The sequence below is a fragment of the Podarcis raffonei genome, chromosome 10 (genome assembly GCF_027172205.1).
Source record: "Podarcis raffonei isolate rPodRaf1 chromosome 10, rPodRaf1.pri, whole genome shotgun sequence".
Taxonomy (NCBI): domain Eukaryota; kingdom Metazoa; phylum Chordata; class Lepidosauria; order Squamata; family Lacertidae; genus Podarcis; species Podarcis raffonei.
In genome coordinates, this window is record NC_070611.1 from 46,958,647 (window position 1) to 46,977,519 (window position 18,873).

General features: G+C 46.6%; 1 protein-coding gene and 1 long non-coding RNA gene across 3 annotated transcripts in view; both read right to left on the reverse strand.

The window, feature by feature from the left end:
* Positions 1–18,873, reverse strand: part of SYNGR1 (synaptogyrin 1) — a 30,152-nt gene extending 11,279 nt beyond the window's left edge. Inside the window, exon 1 of one of the 2 annotated variants that reach the window (XM_053405110.1) lies at positions 18,354–18,873. In XM_053405110.1, the coding sequence (XP_053261085.1) occupies positions 18,354–18,452 (99 nt within the window). In that variant the 5' untranslated portion in view covers positions 18,453–18,873. The remainder of the gene's footprint in view (positions 1–18,353) is intronic. The other variant, XM_053405111.1, reaches the window with a different exon arrangement.
* On the reverse strand, positions 1,244–17,973 carry LOC128421853 (uncharacterized). Its single transcript, XR_008332381.1, has 3 exons — positions 17,710–17,973; positions 15,235–15,489; positions 1,244–4,089 (listed from the first exon to the last, which is right to left on the reverse strand). It is a non-coding gene; the product is annotated as an uncharacterized LOC128421853 (long non-coding RNA).

An 18,873-nucleotide genomic window follows, 5' to 3' on the forward strand; every position in this document is an offset into this window, starting at 1 on the left:
CCATTGAAAAAGCTTCCACACAGGCCTCCAATGGCCTGACATTTGATGGGGTGGGGGAAGAGGGTCCATTTGAGGAATGTCTTAATAATACGATGGGCTTGTTTGGGAGGCAGTGGTAACTTAAGGTAATCTGCTCCCAAGCTATTTTAGGCTTTTTATAAAGATTAAGACCCAGAGTAGTGATTGTAAAACTGGGGAGGTGTTCTACCTCCCCATCTGCAGTCACTCAGCAATCCCAGTATATAGACAACCTGACTGTACCTCTGGAAAACGTTCAGATATAGTTTTGCAAGCATTGTAATCATGGAGTTGTCAACAAGATCATCTATGTGCAAACATTTCCCTCTGAAACATTGGCTCCCTAAAATCACACACCAATGCAATGGGTTTGCACTTTCCCAATTCCCCCAACCCCTTGGACCACTTGAAAATCGCTGACTGTTTTGGTAGACTGCTTAATGTTTTTTCTGCCTTCCAATGTGCTGTGCTAGATGGTGTAACTGTATTGTTATTGCTTGTTTTATTTCTTATATCGTATATTTTTGAAATACAATTAATTAGAACTCCATAGAATTCCATATCAATCCGCTGTCCTTTAAGAACAGTGGAGGGGAAACGTTTGGTGTTCCATTGATGATCTAGAGAGCAAGGGGTTCTGTAATTGCAACTTCTCAGTGGCATCTCCGAAACTCTGGAATAAGTTCCCCACGGAGGTGAACCTTGCTGCATCGCTGCTTTCATTTAGGAAACAGGTAAACACACACTTCTTCCACAAGGCCTTTGTTGGAGAGGAAATGTGAGGAAGAATAGAGGAATTGCAAAATTATGTGATTGCTGAAACAGTTCTTATTTTATTTAAAAAAATTTAAAATTGTCCAGTAGCACCTTAAAGGTAAAGGTAAAGGGAATGGACAGTTAGGTCCAGTTGCAGACAACTCTGGGGTTGCGGCGCTCATCTCACTTTATTGGCCAAGGTCAGGTGGCCAGCATGACTAAGCCGCTTCTGACGAACCAGAGCAGCGCATGGAAACGCCGTTTACCTTCCTGCTGGAGCGGTACCTATTTATCTGCTTGTACTTTGACGTGCTTTCGAACTGCTAGGTTGGCAGGAGCAGGGACCAAGCAACAGGAGCTCAGCCCGTTGCGGGGATTCGAACCACCGACCTTCTGATCAGCAAGTCCTAGGCTCTGTGGTTTAACCCATAGCGCCACCCACGTCCCTTAGACGTGGTCCCTTAGTAGCACCTTAGAGACCAACTAAATTTGTTCTGGGTATAAGCTTTCATGTGCATGCACACTTCTTCAGATCCCACCTGAAGAATACCATCTGAGGTGCTACTGGACAATTTTTTTCTTTTTTTATTTCGACTGTGTCAGATCAACACGGCTACCTACCTGAATCTTATTTTAGTTTGCCATTTTGATATTTTATATTATGTATTTTGCTTTGAATTTGCAAACTGCCCTGTCAACTGTTTGGTAAAAGGTGGTATAGAACTCCTTAAATAAATATGCTCAAAAGCACTTTAAGTGCGGAAAGGAACAATCCGAGGTATACCTTGATATGGAAAGAGTCTATTTCCAGAACCCAGACAAGGCTTCTCAGAGCTTACAGAATCCAACACTACTGATAATGGTTCATCCACACCTGAACTAAGAAGTCAGAATTGCTCCACTCAATTCTGGACTGCGGTTTTCTTTCCTTTTCTATTCATAGAGAGAAGGGAGACAAACTGTGCTCCCCTTGAAGCTGTCTGCCTGAAGCAACCGTTTTCTAAACCCTGTTTCTAACAATGAAAAATGATCTGGCCACGTAATAATTATAAAAAAGAGAACTTCTAGCTATTGATTGGGAGCAGAATGAATTGGCTGTCTGCCTCCTGACCCAATCAATGGACATGGGAAAGAAGAAAAAGCCTTCTCACAACACGCACCACATCAGGAGCCTGGGGAAAGTGAATACTGTACATTGTGAAGACTTTAAATTCCGATGAGGTCTGGGGAAGAATTCCAGTGTCCAGAAGATGCAATTTTAAGCATCCTTTACCATTTTAACTGCCCCCCATAGCTTCCTTACTCTGCTTGCCAACTCCTTTGGAAAATACTTTGCATATCCATCTATTTCCCTAAAGCAAACTGTTATGGTGAGGTACAGTGGTACCTCTGGTTATGAACTTAATTCGTTCCAGAGGTCCGTTCTTAACCTGAAACTGTTCTTAACTAGAGGCGTGCTTTCGCTAATGGGGCCTCTTGCTGCTGCTGCACCACCAGGACACGATTTCCGTTCTCATCCTGGGGCAAAGTTCTCAACTCGAGATAACTCTTCCAGGTTAGCGGAGTTTGTAACCTGAAGCATTTGTAGCCTGAGGCATTTGTAACTCGAGGTACCACTGTATTCTCCTTGCATTGCCACCTCCAGAAATCAAGGCATGCAAACGTGCAATTTCCCCCCTTCTGGCCCCAGTACTGCACAGTAAACTGAGCAGTTAGCGTAGATGAACCTTCCGAGTGCCATGTGATGCCTGCAGCATGATACCCATTTCGAGCAGGCTATTAAGCCCTCCTGAGTATCATGTGATGCCTCTACAACTCAGCCCATTAATGTTCCTTGAGCACCATGGGAGGAACTCTGGTCATTCTCCCTCGCCATCCTACTATGCCCATCTTGTTTTTTAGTTGGGCTCTGCATGCCTCTTTGCTCCCAGCCCTTAACTCACCATGATTCCCCGTCAGTCACGAGGCTGCTACAATATCTCCCATGCTGAAATTTTATAAATTGAGTTATGAAAAGGAAATTGTTCAGTTACATAATATTCCTCGCTGGATTTATAATCAAATCTACCCCGGATGGAACAAAGCAAATGCTTTTCTTGCATTTGCAGGACCACTTGCCAAATATAGAGAGAGTTCCAAGTTCACAGCAAGAAAAATGAGGAAGCTGCTGGCTACAGATTATCCAACTCCCATTTCATTTCTATTCAGCCATTCACAGCTGCAAGCTTTGGGTATCTCCAGAGAGCCAGGAACGAGATTATTTCTCCCTTTGCGTATTCTTATTTCTTACTTCATTTATAAAAGTAACATTATTTCTAGCCTAATCCCTCAGGCTGGGATAACAGCCATTTTATCAATATAAAGTAATATACTCAAATGTTAAATATAGATTTAACATTTAATGGTTAACACATCCTTATAGCTTTTCCCCACCACTGAAAACAAAATGTTAAAAAAGCTATAAATCACTTCTGGGTGATACCCATGCTCAGAATTTAGCAGATCTCTTGGAAAACAAGTTTCAGACTCAAAGAGCGGCTATTAAGCAAGTAATGTTTTAAGGGTGATGAAAGTGTTTGGTAGCAGTTCAACAAACACACTTTTATTAGAAGCAAGGGTATTGTTGGGTACTTAGAAGCACTTTGGGCAAAGGCCTTGAATTTCCATAACATTTCCATAAGCCAATTTAGATGTATAGATGCCTCTGGGAAATTAAGATGGTGGGCAGTTTAGGGTCTCATTAGCATGGTGTCCAGCCACCCTACAAGCAAAGTAAAAATTATTTTTATAAAGGAGAGGAGAAGAAGGGATAGGAAATATGGGGCCCACCACAGAAGATCTGGGATCAGGGCCACTCCCTAACAACATACACAGTCGTACCTTAGTTTTCGAACAGCTTAGTTCCCGAGCGTTTTGGCTGCTGAACGTTTGCAAACATGGAAGTGACTGTTCCGGTTTGCAAACTATTTTTGGAAGCCGAACATCCAACGGGGCTTCCAATTGGCTGCAGGAGGTTCCTGCTGCCAATCAGAAGCCATGCTTTGGTTTTTGAACGTTTTGGAAGTCAAATGGACTTCTGGAATGGATTCCGTTCGACTTCCAAGGTATGACTGTAGTATCAAAAAGACCTCAAAGGCATATACACCAAAAATATGCTTAAAAAAGAAGCTTTTATTGTTATCATAAAAATGCTGCTGGATTAACTGTTTTAAGAAATGATGTTATCCATTATGCACACAGAATCAGTCGGAGTGCCCCAGCAAAGCTTCACACACGCTTCCCTGATAATACGTCTGAGCCATCACCTGGAATAACCTGAGAGAGAGAGGAAGCGAGGTCAGATTCCAGCCCCAACCCTGCTTTTCAGATTTCTTAAGTTACTCCATGCTGTTAAGTACACATTTTTTAGAATAGAAAGAGAGCAGAACCAACCCAAGCTATGCTTTTCAGAAACGTCTATGCTGCATCCATCCAAAATTGTGCCATATGGACTTTGAAGATAAGAGGATTCCGTATTACACCCCCAGAGACATGCTTGGTGGCAGAACTGAGCACAAGCGCCAAGAAACTCAAACAGCAGGAGCACGCTGGCCAGTTCACCACATGTTACAGTCACTACTGGAAATACTGAGGTTACCCAAAGCAAGCAGGTAACTTGTGAGTGGCATACACTGGAGTACATGCATCGGGGCAGCTTTGATCCAGACACACGTACAACAGCCTTCCGAGTTATGCGACTGCTGCAACAAATGCCAGTGTGGAGCCAATGGTGCCATAAGGGCAAGACTTCAGGGCAAAAGTCTGGGGTTCCACTCAGCAGAATGTGCGGAAGGAGCCCCAAAGACAGCTGGGCTGCCTTGCAACATTTGGAAGGAAATGAAGTAACACACATTGGCACTGACTGAAAACTGTCCCCTCCGCTGGTGAAACCATGAAGTCCAGAGTCAAAAATTACTTGGCTTGCACCACTATGTGGAACCACCATAGTTCACGCGTGGGGCTGCCAGGAAAAGGCAGGGTTAACGCAAGTTCCATTTCTCAATCTGAACCGTTGCTCTTCAAAGCAATTAGTTGTTCCAGATATATTTAAATACCTCCTTAGTACGCCCCTCAAACAGGCAAACAGTAAAAACATTTCATGGCCCGCAGAGAGCAAGCGACTGAACTGCAGCAAAGTGATAAGGATGTGAACTGCGGCCTACTCTCCTTCCACTGTTTGTTCCTTGCCTTTGAATGGTATTTACAAGCTGCTGCATCTGGCCCCTATCCCCTGCCCACTCCCCCAGCTTAACTGCTGATCCCATAGCATTAGCTGGTTTACCACCCGCTGGAAGAGATCAGCACCAATGAAGGAAGCACACAGAGCCATTTCTGTTCTCTTGGAGACTCATCTGGAACCATGACTGGATCCTACTGTGGCCTAATCTAAGGCTACGTTAACAAAAGCAGCTGCTTTACTCTGACCCATCCCTTGCCAACCTGAGACCTTCCAGATATTTTGGGCAACTCCCATCAGCTCTAGCTGGGACAGGTGTGCCGGAAGGGCTGGTGGGTTTTGCAGCCCATAACATCTGCAGAACACTAGGCTAGGAAAGGCTGCGTTTAAGCAATCTTTATCACACCTACCCAGAGAGAAGAAGAAAAAACAAGGAGGGAGCATGTAAGGTGGTCAGATCCCAAGTCTGCTCTTGTACCTTTAAGAGTTGCTCAGAAGAATAATTTCTACCAGGCAGGACTTCTCCTATCATTGCAGCTCTAAGATGGAAAAAGGCACAGCGGGGGAACTGTTCTTTCCATGCAAATCTGGAAGAGACAAGAGCCCTGTGGACCTGTCAGCCTTGGGGAACAATAATAATATCCCTCTCCGCAGAAGAGATCTCGATTGCGAGTTGCAGGGAGGGAGCAGAGCTCAGTGGCAGAACACATGATTTGCATGCAGAAGGTCCCGGGATCAACTCCTAGCTTCTCTGGTTTGAATGACCAGGAATCAGGCAACTGAGAAGACCCCTGTCTGAGCCTGCGGAGAGCTGCTGCCTGGCTTCCTTCCTTCAGCACAGCTAACATCCTGACAGACTGAACTGTACAACCCAACCCAGTGGGCTTGATCATGTGTGAGGAACCTTTGGCCCTCCACCTGTTGCTGAACTACAACTCCCATCATCCCAGGCCACTGGCCATGCTTGCTAGGGCTGATGGGAGTTGTGGTTCAAGATTTGATAGGCCAAATGTTCCCCACCCCTTGTCCAGATGTACAACAGACTGGCCCAGTGTAAGGGAGATGTTAATGTCCCACAATTATCATCATCCCTGCCCATAGGCCACACTGGTTGGCATTGATGGGAACCAACACATCTGGAGGGGTCTGATCTGATGGCTCTACTGCTGCTGTTCATAAAACCTCAGGGAAGATTCACAGAAGTTGCCCCTATACCCCAGGATAACTCCAGCTGGTGGGATGCAGGAAAGGCATATAATATTTCTCAAAAGCACTGCTTTCGTAATTGGCTGGCTTTTGTGACTGAACAACAGCACAAGACATATAGCTGGCAGAACGCTTTGCAGGAAAAATAAGACTGCAGGTACGTTCCACTGTTGCTATGGATGCTAATGACCCATACACCTGCCTTGGGCAATCCTCAAGGATAGTCACTACCTGGAGACTTGTCTGCCTGATTTGACTAAAGCAAGAGTCTCTCTCAATCCCCCTTCTTTTGTGTTGATAATTCCAAAGTCAACTGTACTCATGGAACAGAGTGTGCTTGCTGCTCTCTCTTTTTTAAATCAGAGAACCATCAGCTCTTATTGCATCTGATGGCAGTCTGGAAGCTGATCTGTATTTCTGATACAATGCTAAATGGTGTACAAGGTTCAGACACTAAGAGAGCTCTTGCACCTTAAAAGTTTCATTTGGGGTAGGTGTAGGATCTGGCAAGCGTGGCTTCTCCTGTCTCTGCAGAATTGCAAAAAGCAGAGCCTAAAGAACTCCAACAATGTACCTGCAACTCAGGATAACACTTCCTGCATCTGGGGGAAATAGACTTTAAATCCATGAATCTTTACACCTTGACAAATTGGTTGGCCTTTAAGTTATCACAAGACAACTTGTCATTTCTGCCTTGTGTGTAACCAAAGCCCTGGAGGAATCCTGAGCTCTGGACCCAATAACCGTATGCTGGAGGGATTTTGATGCCATTACGAAGGAACAATGACTTCTTTGCTATTTTTTCAAACAAAGTAAGAACTATCCTAGTGGGAATATGAAGCGGTATTTGTCAAATACAATGATCCTGAGTTTTGAATGTTCAAGCTTTCATTGGGGAATATTTTAGAACTCTCAATTTGTTGTTTTTATTCCACCTTTCCTGCAAGAAATTCAGGATGGCAAAAACAGTTTGATTCCCTTCTCATTTTATCCTGACGTTATCCCCATGAGGTTGGTTGAGATAAAACCTGGTCCAAAACTTTCTGGCAGAGTGGAGACTCTGAATCTGGGTCTTCCACTCCTCCTCTTGCAGTCTAACCATTGCATCACAGTGGCTCCCTTGCTCCAAAAGGGTGCTCCACTGCCACCCACGCCCCAATGCTCTGAAAACAGTGAAGGAGCCTTCCCCAATGTGGTGCCCTCAAGATGTTGTCAGACTACAAGTCCCATCATCCTTGACCACTGGCAATGCTGACTGGGGGTGAGGGAAGATGTAGTCCAACAACATATGGAACACAGCAGGTTGGAGAAGATGCCATGGATTGTTGCTTAAAACTCACTGGGATCATTGCATTGCTTAACAATGCTTGATGAACCCATCAGAGTCACTGGGTTGTACACAAAGCTCCACAACCCTCCAGAGCAGATTTGGGGGGGTGGGGAGCTACAGAGAGGAAAGTCCTGTTCCACTAACAGAAGTATCTTGCACTAGCAGAACAGACTATTGCACACCACTTATTCTCTTTACTTTTGGACTCATGGTGCCTCCATCTTCCATGTGACGTCATTCGAAGACATACTTTGAATCTTTAAATTTTCCTTCACATAAAGGGGAAGTTTATGAGGGCGATATGAAGGCTTATGTTGCTTGGAATGTCCAACAATGTTTCTGTTACTAACAGGGCAATCTTTTCCATGTCTACTCAGAAGTAAATCCTATCACGTGCCACTGGACTTAGATAAAGGTTTGTTGCATGCCACCCCAACCTCTGAGTGGCACAAGATGCCGGGGGTTCCAGGCGCTTGCTCAGGGTTTGTGTTTCCTTTTGGATTGAGGCACAGCGGAGACTGCAGTGTCAATAGGTTATACGGTTCATTTGCACAACCTGAGCCTACGATGGAAGGCTTCATAGCATTAACACCCCAAGAGGGTCATGCTTCTAGCATAGCCACAGCCTTGGATTCAAACAGAAATCAGGTATGGCTCTCTCTCTCTCTGCTGTTCCAGCTTCTAGCTCCCATAACTCAACTCTCAACTCTGGCCTTTTATCTTTCTAACTAACTGACACTTGTAGAAGGGAGAGGCCGACCCATTTGTTCTCTAGCACAGAGCCACTCCCTTTGTTCCCTTAATGACCCATACTTAGTGGGCCATGCTTGGTTGGCTATTCCAGCAATTGTGCTGGATCCAAGAATTAGAAGAGGGGCTCAGGCATACTGCCTACCCCCCCCCCAAAAAAACACCCCTCATAACAAGTGCATAGGATTGCAACCAAGAGGTTTGGTTTGAATGCAACAGTCTCACAACGTTAACAAACATTCTGTGTTTCTGCATATGTTGCTTGAAATAACAAGGAGTACCTTTTCTGCCACGACTTGCTGCAAGCTCACATTTAATTCACAGTACAGCTGCCACCTCCAATCTTTCTCAGCATTTAAGCTTCATGCATGAGCCCTTCTCATTTCGGAGCACTTTCTCTGCCATTTCCCGAAAACAAATACAGCATATCCCCATTTGCCCGATGATTCGTCCCTCCGTGCTATTTCCCTCTGCGCTGCAATGAAAGTTCAGCTCTGCTCTATTTTATAGACAGCTTGCAAAGGTCTTTTTACATTTAAATACTTCCAGGTGAAAAAGGTGGGCTTTAAATATGGCTTGGATTCTATTTTTCAAAAAGCCCTATTCTGCAAGCATATTAAAAAAAACAAAAAACCTTAAACAGGCAGCAGCTTGTTAACAATCATTACCATACAATTATTATGATTTTCCAGACAGCCATTTTCCTACTCACATGATGCAGTTCCTGTCAAAGAACTTTTAAATGAATGCCCAGAATAAGATCTCCTGAAACAGCACATAATGCTATAATAAAATGTGAATGTGTAACCTATAAAGCTACAGCTTGCTCAGTGCCAGATATATTGATGTACCCAGAGACAAATTGCAAAATGGAGGGGACAGGATTGCTGTAGATCATGTGACAAATAAGGCTGCCAAATCTTTTCTCCACCAGAGCTCCCATGCCTTTTTTAACATGTGCAAGGCAGGTGGAGGAACATTTTCCTGATAGTAATGGGGAAAGCGCTATGGGGGAAAGCTTATCAACTCTGCCCTTTGCATCACAATTCCAGGCTTCGTAATTAAGTTGCACTGTGTGAGGTTTATTCTCAGGTAAGGCTCCACTAACACAAAAAGACAACAACCCTCTTCTGAAGATTAGGGGCCATGTTGTGTTTTAATAGAGGTTGGCAACATGACAACCACAGCTACAAAGGGGCCCAACGAGGCCTTTCCCAGACGGTTGCCACCCCTGTTGAAATTAAGCATGAAGGATGTATCCTGTTGTAGCCAGTGGAATAAGTGGCAGTTTCTGGGGTGCCCATGAGAGTTTCTCTGGTTTGCAAATATACACCAAAAGGTTGCCAACTCCCGCATGATTTGAAGCATAGCTTCCCCTGTTACATGGAGCTGTCTTATGTGCTAGCTTCCTTGAACATATGCCACTTCAAAAGGCACTGCATTCAGAAAACAAAGACACACCACAAGGCTGTTCGATTATTATTAAAAGGAGGAGTGCAGCTGTTGGTGAACAAAGAGCTCCCCAGGCAAACTGGAAAACCTGAACCACACGCAACAGGCACAGCTCACTACAAGGATCTTGCTAGCCACATTTTTACTTCCACACTCAACACTGCAGAAAGGAGGTTTGGAAGGCAGGCCTGTTTCTTCCTATGACTTCAGCCAATATTATTCTGCTTGTGTATAGCCTTGCATGCAAAAAATGATTCGGAAAGGTAAACAATGAAAACTTGCCCTCCCAGATAGCTTCAAAGCAAGAGTTGTTTGCTTTTGCGTGTGTGTGTAGCCTTAACAGGAAGGCTACTGGGAGCAGTGGTATACCACTGGCCACGAGCATTCACATTTATAAAAGTTAGTGCCATAAATAGAGGCTGATCTATTTGAGGCTTAGAAACAGCCATTTTCCTGCTTGATCACCTTCAGCAAGGTAGGAATTACCTCCAGGTGATCAAGCAGAGAAGCATTTGCAAATGTGAAAATGTGTTGGTTATTTTACTCTTGTTTGCTGAGGTCATGAATGTTCTACAAGTGACTTATGAAGTAAGTGGGAATGAGCAGGGTAGCAGCTTTTGCAGGCTTATCTGGAAGGCAGTTCCAATTGGTTGTACATATGGTGCTAATTCACTAAAAAGAACCACCCTCAGTTAATTAGGCAGCACTTCGTTATTTTAAAAAAAGTTATTTTAAATATATATTTACTCCTACGCAGTAAGGCATATCTCTACTAAGGTAATTCCTGCTATGGCATAAATGTACATCTTCAAAAAATGGAGGGTTTTTGTTTTCTTTTCAGAACTATTTTTGGTCATAAGTGGACTTGTGCAGATCTAATTCACTATTAAACCAGTGTTTCCCAACCAGGAGCCATGTGGCCCCCTGTGGGGCCCCATGATATTCCAAGGGGGGCACAGGTGAAAATCACATAAATGGGGGGGCCACAGCACAAGGCTAGGTGGCCACAGAGGGAAGTGAGAAGTGAAGGGGGGAAACCACATTTTTTAAATAAAAAAATCCTGATTGGCTGACTATTTGCTTGGCCAATCACAAGCGGGTAAGGGGATAGCCTAATGCTCCTTTTTGCCATGTGCATTTCTTGGATCGGTGCCTTTAGATCTTGCCAATGGGCGCTGGGCCCGTTGGCAATGTCAGCCCAGCTCTGCAAGGCGCAGGATGAAATCCACCACAGTGCCTAGCTGAGCGGGGTCATCTTGTGCAGCTGACTTGCATCTAGTAAATAACTAGGTGTCTACTCAGAAGAAAGCTGCACTGAGTTCAGCGGGCCTTGTTGTTGTTGCTGTTTAGGCGTTTAGTCGTGTCCGACTCTTCGTGACCCCATGGACCAGAGCACGCCAGGCACTCCTGTCTTCCACTGCCTCCCGCAGTTTGGTCAGACTCATGTTTGTATCTTCGAGAACACTGTCCAACCATCTCGTCCTCTGTCGCCCCCTTCTCCTTGTGGCCTCAGTCTTTCCTAACATCAGGGTCTTTTCCAGGGAGTCTTCTCTTCTCATGAGGTGGCCAAAGTATTGGACCCTCAGCTTCACGATCTGTCCTTCCAGTGAGCACTCAGGGCTTATTTCCTTAAGAATGGATGCGTTTGATCTTCTTGCAGTCCATGGGACTCTCAAGAGTCTCCTCCAGCACCATAATTCAAAAGCATCAATTATTCGGCGATCTGCCTTCTTTATGGTCCAGCTCTCACTTCTACACATCACTACTGGGAAAACCATGGCTTTAACTATACGGACCTTTGTTGGCAAGGTGATGTCTCTGCTTTTTAAGATGCTGTCTAGGTTTGCCATCGCCTTTCTCCCAAGCAGCAGGCGTCTTTTAATTTCGTGACTGCTGTCACCATCTGCAGTGATCATGGAGCCCAAGAAAGTAAAATCTCTCACTGCCTCCATTTCTTCCCCTTCTATTTGCCAGGAGGTGATGGGCCCAGTGGCCATGATCTTCGTTTTTTTGATGTTGAGCTTCAGACCATATTTTGCACTCTCCTCTTTCACCCTCATTAAAAGATTCTTTAATTCCTCCTCACTTTCTGCCATCAAGGTTGTGTCATCTGCATATCTGAGGTTGTTGATATTTCTTCCGGCAATCTTAATTCCGGCTTGGGATTCGTCCAGCCCAGCCTTTCGCATGATGAATTCTGCATATAAGTTAAATAAGCAGGGAGACAATATACAACCTTGCCGTACTCCTTTCCCAATTTTGAACCAATCAGTTGTTCCATATCCAGTTCTAACTGTAGCTTCTTGTCCCACATAGAGATTTCTCAGGAGACAGATGAGGTGATCAGGCACTCCCATTTCTTTAAGAACTTGCCAGTGGGCCTTACTCCCAGGTAAAGGTGTGTGGGACTATAGTGTTTTATCTAGGCAGCCAGGGCTCCTCCAGATGACAATATCTTTTTGCACCAGGTCAGTGAGGATCCTCTGCTTTTCAAAATTCTCCCATATATACAGAACTCCCCATGTGCCTTTTGGACTGTATCTGTAGGTTTCAACCTCTGTGTCAAATAACTGGGGCCAAATAAGTGTTGTTTACTTTTTATAATACATGGAAGATGGATCTCCCTCGGGACGCTGTGGACTCTCCTTCCTTCGAGGTTTCTAAGCAGAGGCTGGATGACCATCTATCATGGATGCTTTAGCTAAGTTTCCTACCTTAGAGTCTCTGCCAGCTCTATGAGCTATGTTTTTCTGTTTCAACAATATTTCATTATGTTCCTTTTTTTATGTACTGTACCGGTAATTGTATTTTGTATAAATTATAAAAATTATAAATAAAACAAGTTATATTTACAAATAAAACATTTAAATAGCTACCTTATTTACCTGATAAAAAGGTAAAGGTAAAGGTACCCCTGCCCATATGGGCCAGTCTTGACAGACTCTGGGGTTGTGCGCCCATCTCACTTAAGAGGCCAGGGGCCAGCGCTGTCCGGAGACACTTCCGGGTCACGTGGCCAGCGTGACAAAACTGCATCTGGCGAGCCAGCGCAGCACACGGAAACGCCGTTTACCTTCCCACCAGTAAGCGGTCCCTATTTATCTACTTGCACCCGGGGGTGCTTTCGAACTGCTAGGTTGGCAGGCGCTGGGACCGAGCAACGGGAGCGCACCCCGCCGCGGGGATTCGAACCGCCGACCTTTCGATCGGCAAGCCCTAGGCGCTGAGGCTTTTACCCACAGCGCCACCCGCATCCCTATTTACCTGATAGGCATAGTCAATATTGGGGGGGGCAGAACCATTGATTTGTATTGATTTTTACTTATTGGGGGAGCAGCTGCCCCCTATATTCCCCCTGGCTACACTTGGGGGGGAGGCACAGGAAGGAAACAGGGTCAGAAGGGGTACATGGTCAGGAAAAGGTTGAGAAAAACTGGATTAAACTAGTGAATTAAAGGTATCTTTCACGCCCAAATATAATCTCACCTAGCATTCAGGATGCGCAGGTGTAACAGAAGACAGCTTTCCTTTCTTCTAAAAACCACTTAGGATATTGAGCCCTACTTTCTGTGGCATCTTATCACTCCAACAGCGTTAGTACCATCAGCATGGTAATATGTCAGGGCCTGATCATTTAAAGATGCAGCCTGAAACATATTTATACTGGGAAGTTAAGTCCCATTGAATTCAATAGGAATTCCAAACACAGTTCGAATTGGACTGCCGCCACCAATGACACCTCACAGAAGAGTGGGGTTATTTTTGTATTCCTGATCATGGGCTTCTAAAAGCTGCACTGCATCTGACAGGTGTAGCATTAGGGTTGCCAAATGACCACGAAAATCAATTTGGTCTGCTCCTGTGCAGCTTGAGGTGCAGAATAAATCCCAGCATTTGCATGTTTTCACACGATGGAGAGAAACGCTAACACTTTTTAAATATCTGCACACCAAGCTACTGCTAAAGGCACAGCTGCAGTGGCTGGTTGAGAAACTGGCAACTCTGCAGAGCAGCTGTGAAGTCACTATTAGCTCAAAATGCCTTTAATTCAGTGTGCAGTCTTTTCTTGCAGACCTTTGCTCAATTACTTAGTCCTAAGTCTCACTGAGCCCAGTGGCGCTTAATTCCAAGTAAGCATACATAGGGCTGGTCTGTTACTGTTATTTTCTGTCCCGCAATCTTTGCCCCCCAGATTCTTGTGGAGATTTGAGCTCTACAATGGCATTCTAGAAAAGTGCCAGGAATTTCAGAAACTCTTTCCTGTCTTCTTTTAGTCACTACCGTTCCCAACTGGAAATTCCTTAACTGTGGATAGAATGGGCCTACAAATCTCCCAACTTCTGCATCCATATGAGTTTCCATATAAACAAACAAGGCTTGAAACATCAGAAATCTGCAAATCGGATGCGCCTGCACATCTAACCATTGAAGTATCTCATTATTTTCCTTTGAGGGCTAGGGTTAGGGCCACACTGGGAATCTGTATGGGTTGGCTTGTTTTGCTTGTCATGAAGCTCATCTCGATGGTGGAATGCTGCCGGTACAACCACAACTGATCAATATATTGTACCTACACGGCAATGTATCGTTCCAGAAGCCCCAATAGTGAACACTCCCTTGCAGTTCATGAAGTACATCTGGAGATTCTGGGACTTGAAAAAAACTGAACTTAGTTCTTACCTTCCTATTTCTGAGCCATTAACACAGCCCTCCAGATGTTTTGGACTACAACTCCCATCAGCCCCAGCCAGCAAGACGGTGTTTACCTGGCAGGCACAAAGTTGGAGATGGCTCCATTAGCAGGCATTGCCACTGCATTTTCAGCCTTGCCATTATTGCCATGAGGATTAGAATATGGCTTTTAAAAAACAAGCACCTTAAAGTTCTAAAATGTTGCCGCAGTAATTCGGGGGGAGGGGGGCAAAAATAATTAAGTTAAGAGTCTGAAAGTTTTGGAGACAGCATGGAGGGTACAAATTCTATTCTGGCCACCACTGCAATATACTTGAGACAAAAAAGGGAAAAATAGGTTAATTGTGTGCCTCATCTGTTAAGCACTTCAGATTTGATGGAGAAAGGGGGGGGGGGTTCTTTTACCATGCAAAGTTAATGTACCAAGCACATCTCTAATGATATGACGGGGTTCAAATATGTACAGCTATACATTGCCTAGAAGCAAGTCCCACTGAACTTGGTGGAACTTACTCCCAAGTAAGCATGCTTAAGCTTGCATTGCAAGTGAAGTTGTAACCTACAGTACAGGAGTGAAAAACGAGTGAGAGGCACAAAGACTGAACTTTTACCATATGGGAGAGAAGAACATTCAAATGCAGGAGGAATGAGGCTCTAAGTTTCTCCATCTCTTGACTTGCTCAGCTAAGCCAGTACTCCAATTCCTGAGATTTTCATGCACATTGAAGTAAGCCCCTTTAATTCAATGGGACCTACTCCTGGGCAAACATGCACAGGAATGGTCTTTAAGAGTTTCCACTATTCTGCAACTCACGTGTTTTTACAAAGCAAAGTAACACACTATCACAAGAAATAGGAGGGTATCAAAGTCACTTCCAAGGTCAAGGTGCAGTAGGCAGTTGGTGGCTTTGGGGAAACAGGAGGACATCCAAGAAAAATTTGGATGCTGGGTTTCTTTCTGCAGCTGGGAAGTCATCTGATTTCGTGAAGAGAGCCAATAAGGTGATATTCTGAAGCAGAAAGAAGCAGACTGCAGAAACCCTCTCTCTTCTCCTGTACTTGGAAAGCCCTGCAGTAACAGAATGAAGTCACAGCTTTAAAGGGGAGAACATTCTGTCCCAGATTATCAAGGACAGAAGTGTCCCATCTAACGTCATGTCAATCATAATTGGGCCAGCGCTGTCACCTGTGCTCTTTGCTGCTTTGCCTCATTCAAGTGTTTGCGCAACAGCAAAAAAGGTTCTTCCACCACATCATGTTGAATTTCACCGGCGGATGTGAAAGCCAGGAGATTATTGCTAGAATGTCTTCCGCCCTCTGGTTCGAACACTAGCATACAGCCCTGCAAAATGAGCCCAGGCAGACACACCAGCCAACCATATTAATCCCTTCTTCAGGGCACTGCTAGCAATTCTGCAGAGCTCCTTCCTCCTCCTCTCATCTCCAAGCATTTCCTCCAAGTCACATGCAGTCAGGCAGCACAGGAAGGGAAGGGGCACCAGCAGTCGACAGAAAAACAGGTGGCAAGCACACTGGCTGTGCTTGGGGAGGCTGCTAACTCTCTTTTTGCCCAAAAGCAACAACTATTTGGAATATGGGGAGGGGGAGAACCTTGAGAAAAGTGGAATATAAATGTCAAAGATAAATGCTGTGCTTGCAAAAGGTAGACAAATAGTGGGTGAGATGAACAAAACACTTCAAGGCAACTTCCTGGGCTAACTTTATTGCAGGGGTCAGCAACCTAAGGCCCATGGGCTGGAAGTGGCCTGCGGAGGTTGTTTAACTGGCCCATGAACTGCCCCCAAACTGAGTTGCCCACTCGCACGCTGCACTAAACTGGCACAGTGCAGTGTGGCGACTCACTTCCACGGCGCCTAAAATCGCGTCTGCGCAAGCGCAAATGCTGAAAATCACAGGTGCAGAATCCAGCCCACAGAGGGGTCTCCGCGGGACCAATCCGGCCCAGGCAAGATAAACCTTGCTGACCCCTGCCTTAATGGCTGCAATAGGAGAGGCTAAACTCTTCCTAGGAGACTCTTGAGAGTCTCATGGACTGCAAGAAGATCAAACCTCTCCATTCTTAAGGAAATCAGCCCTGGGTGCTCACTGGAAGGACAGATCGTGAAGCTGAGGCTCCAGTACTTTGGCCACCTCATGAGAAGAGAAGACTCCCTGGAAAAGACCCTGATGTTGGGAAAGATGGAGGGCACAAGGAGAAGGGGACGACAGAGGACAAGATGGTTGGACAGTGTTCTCGAAGCGACAAACATGAGTCTGACCAAGCTGCAGGAGGCAGTGGAAGACAGGAGTGCCTGGCGTGCTCTGGTCCACGGGGTCACGAAGAGTCGGACACGACTAAACAACTAAACAACAACAAACTCTTCCTACACCATCATCCCTCACAAGAAGAGATGCCCTGTCCCTATCCAACATTTACTCTCCCCCTCTCTCTCTTTCTTGGCCTACTGGGGGAGGGTGAGAAGAAGGCATCTCACCTCCAAGATCTGCTTTACCTGGCTGTGTCCTCCTTCCCTCTCTCCCTACAGACTCCCACAAGAGACAAATCTCTCTCCCCCCCCTCCAGCTTATTGTTTGCAGCCTGCTCCCTTAATCCCAGTGACCTTCTTGCAAATGCTCCAGGCACACACGGGCGGCCATGGCGAAAGTGTCACAAGATAAGTGACCTCCCCCCACCCCGAGGGAGCCGCACAGTCGAGAGAGCAGCCTTCCTTCCCTCCTCTTGCTGACGGATCCCATCAACTCGCTTCCTCCATCACACATGAACGGCGTTACATAAAATTTGCTACACGGTAAAATTGAAGGTGGAGGAGGATTTGGAAGAGGAGGACACCACGCATTTGCACCCTTCTCTCCTTCCGCGCCCCCCATCCTCTGTAAATGAAATAAGCAGGAACCAACTGAAATAAATTAAGGGAAGGGTTAGGAAAAGGGCAGCTGAAATTCAGAATCACTTTTGCAGTTCTCTCGTCCAACTGCCTCACCATTAACAGCTCATCGCGCAGGTTATGGGAAACTCTCCCATTTTCTGCATGTTTTCATGAACATTTAATAACAGCAGCGTCAGGCTTACGAGGCTGGAGGACCGGCTTAACCATTTTCATCTTTCAAAGGAAGCCGGCAGTAGTTTTGGAGGAGGAAAGGGGAAGAAACAAGAGAGGGAAGGAGGCTCCAATACAGAAGGCGGCTGGGAGGGCATGTTTCCTAGTTTTCCAAACGCTTCACCCGGAGAGATCTGGGCAGTGGAGAGGGGCGGGGGAAGGGCGCTCACAATGCCATTTTGCACCTTGCTTGCCGGGCTAGCTGTGTGCTCCACAGTCTGCACAACACAAACACAAACACACACACACAGAGCACCAGTTTGCAAACACTGCCGCCCCGCCGCCGACTAGAAGCGGCGCTGCACAAGAGACGGAAAACGGAGATGGAAGAAGCAAGCCGAGCTGGGGGCTCCATGACAGCGAAGACACGGCCTCGCTCCCATCTTAGAGGTCACTTTGGGCAGGCGGCGTTGCAGGATTCCCCCCCCCCCAGTTGCCCGCTTGGCCGGCACCCCCACCCCGCGATCTCCTTCGCCCCACGGGGGCAGGGGAAGCCGAGAAGTGGGTCCTCCAAATCCAACCACCCGGCGCTGGGCTTTCCTAATCTTCCTTTCCACGATCTCGCGTGCGCGCGCGCGCTGGGAAGGACATTCCTCCTCCTCCTTAAAGCCCCGCTGAGTGTCATCTAAAGCTTGCCCTGGGTGCTCAGTCAGCAGGATAGGGATCAACCCCACAGCCAAGCCAAGCCCGCCCAGGGCTCCCTGCAGATCTCTCTTTCAGACGTGCCGATTGCTTTGCACGTGTTTTTGTTATTTCCCACGCCAATGGCCTTCCCTCCCCCGCGCGGCCAGGGAGGCGTCCTCCGAGTCCTTACCCAAGAAACCATCCGGAGGATCGTGTGAGGTTGCCGGATGAAGGTCTGAGGGTCAAAGGCGCCCCCGGCTTTGCCCGCTCCGTACGCGCCCTGTTCCATCCTTGGAGCGACCCCGGGGCAAGACCCGCCGCTCTGCTGGTCGCTCTGTCGGCAGCGAAAAGTTTATTGCACTGGCGGGCCGGGGGTCCTTCGGAGAAGGAGAAGCGAGCCAGCCCGCGCTGCCCGGCAAGGAGGGCGCGCCGTGCAGGAGCAGCCTTAGTGGAGGCAGTGCCGCAAGGGTGGTGTGCGAGGCAAGGGAAAGGCTAGCTGGGCATGGCAGCCCGCGCTCCGGCTCGCCTCTCGCTCACCGCCCCGCCTGCTTGCCTGCCTGGCTGGCTGGCGATGGAGAAGAGAGCAACACGCTCGCAGACAGGGCACCAGTGGCAGGCTTGGGCTCAGCGGCAAGCCAGGCGCGCTCCCGTTTTCGCGGCAGTCATGGGGCTGGCGCGAGCTTCGGAGGAAGAGAGAGCGCGCGCGCGCC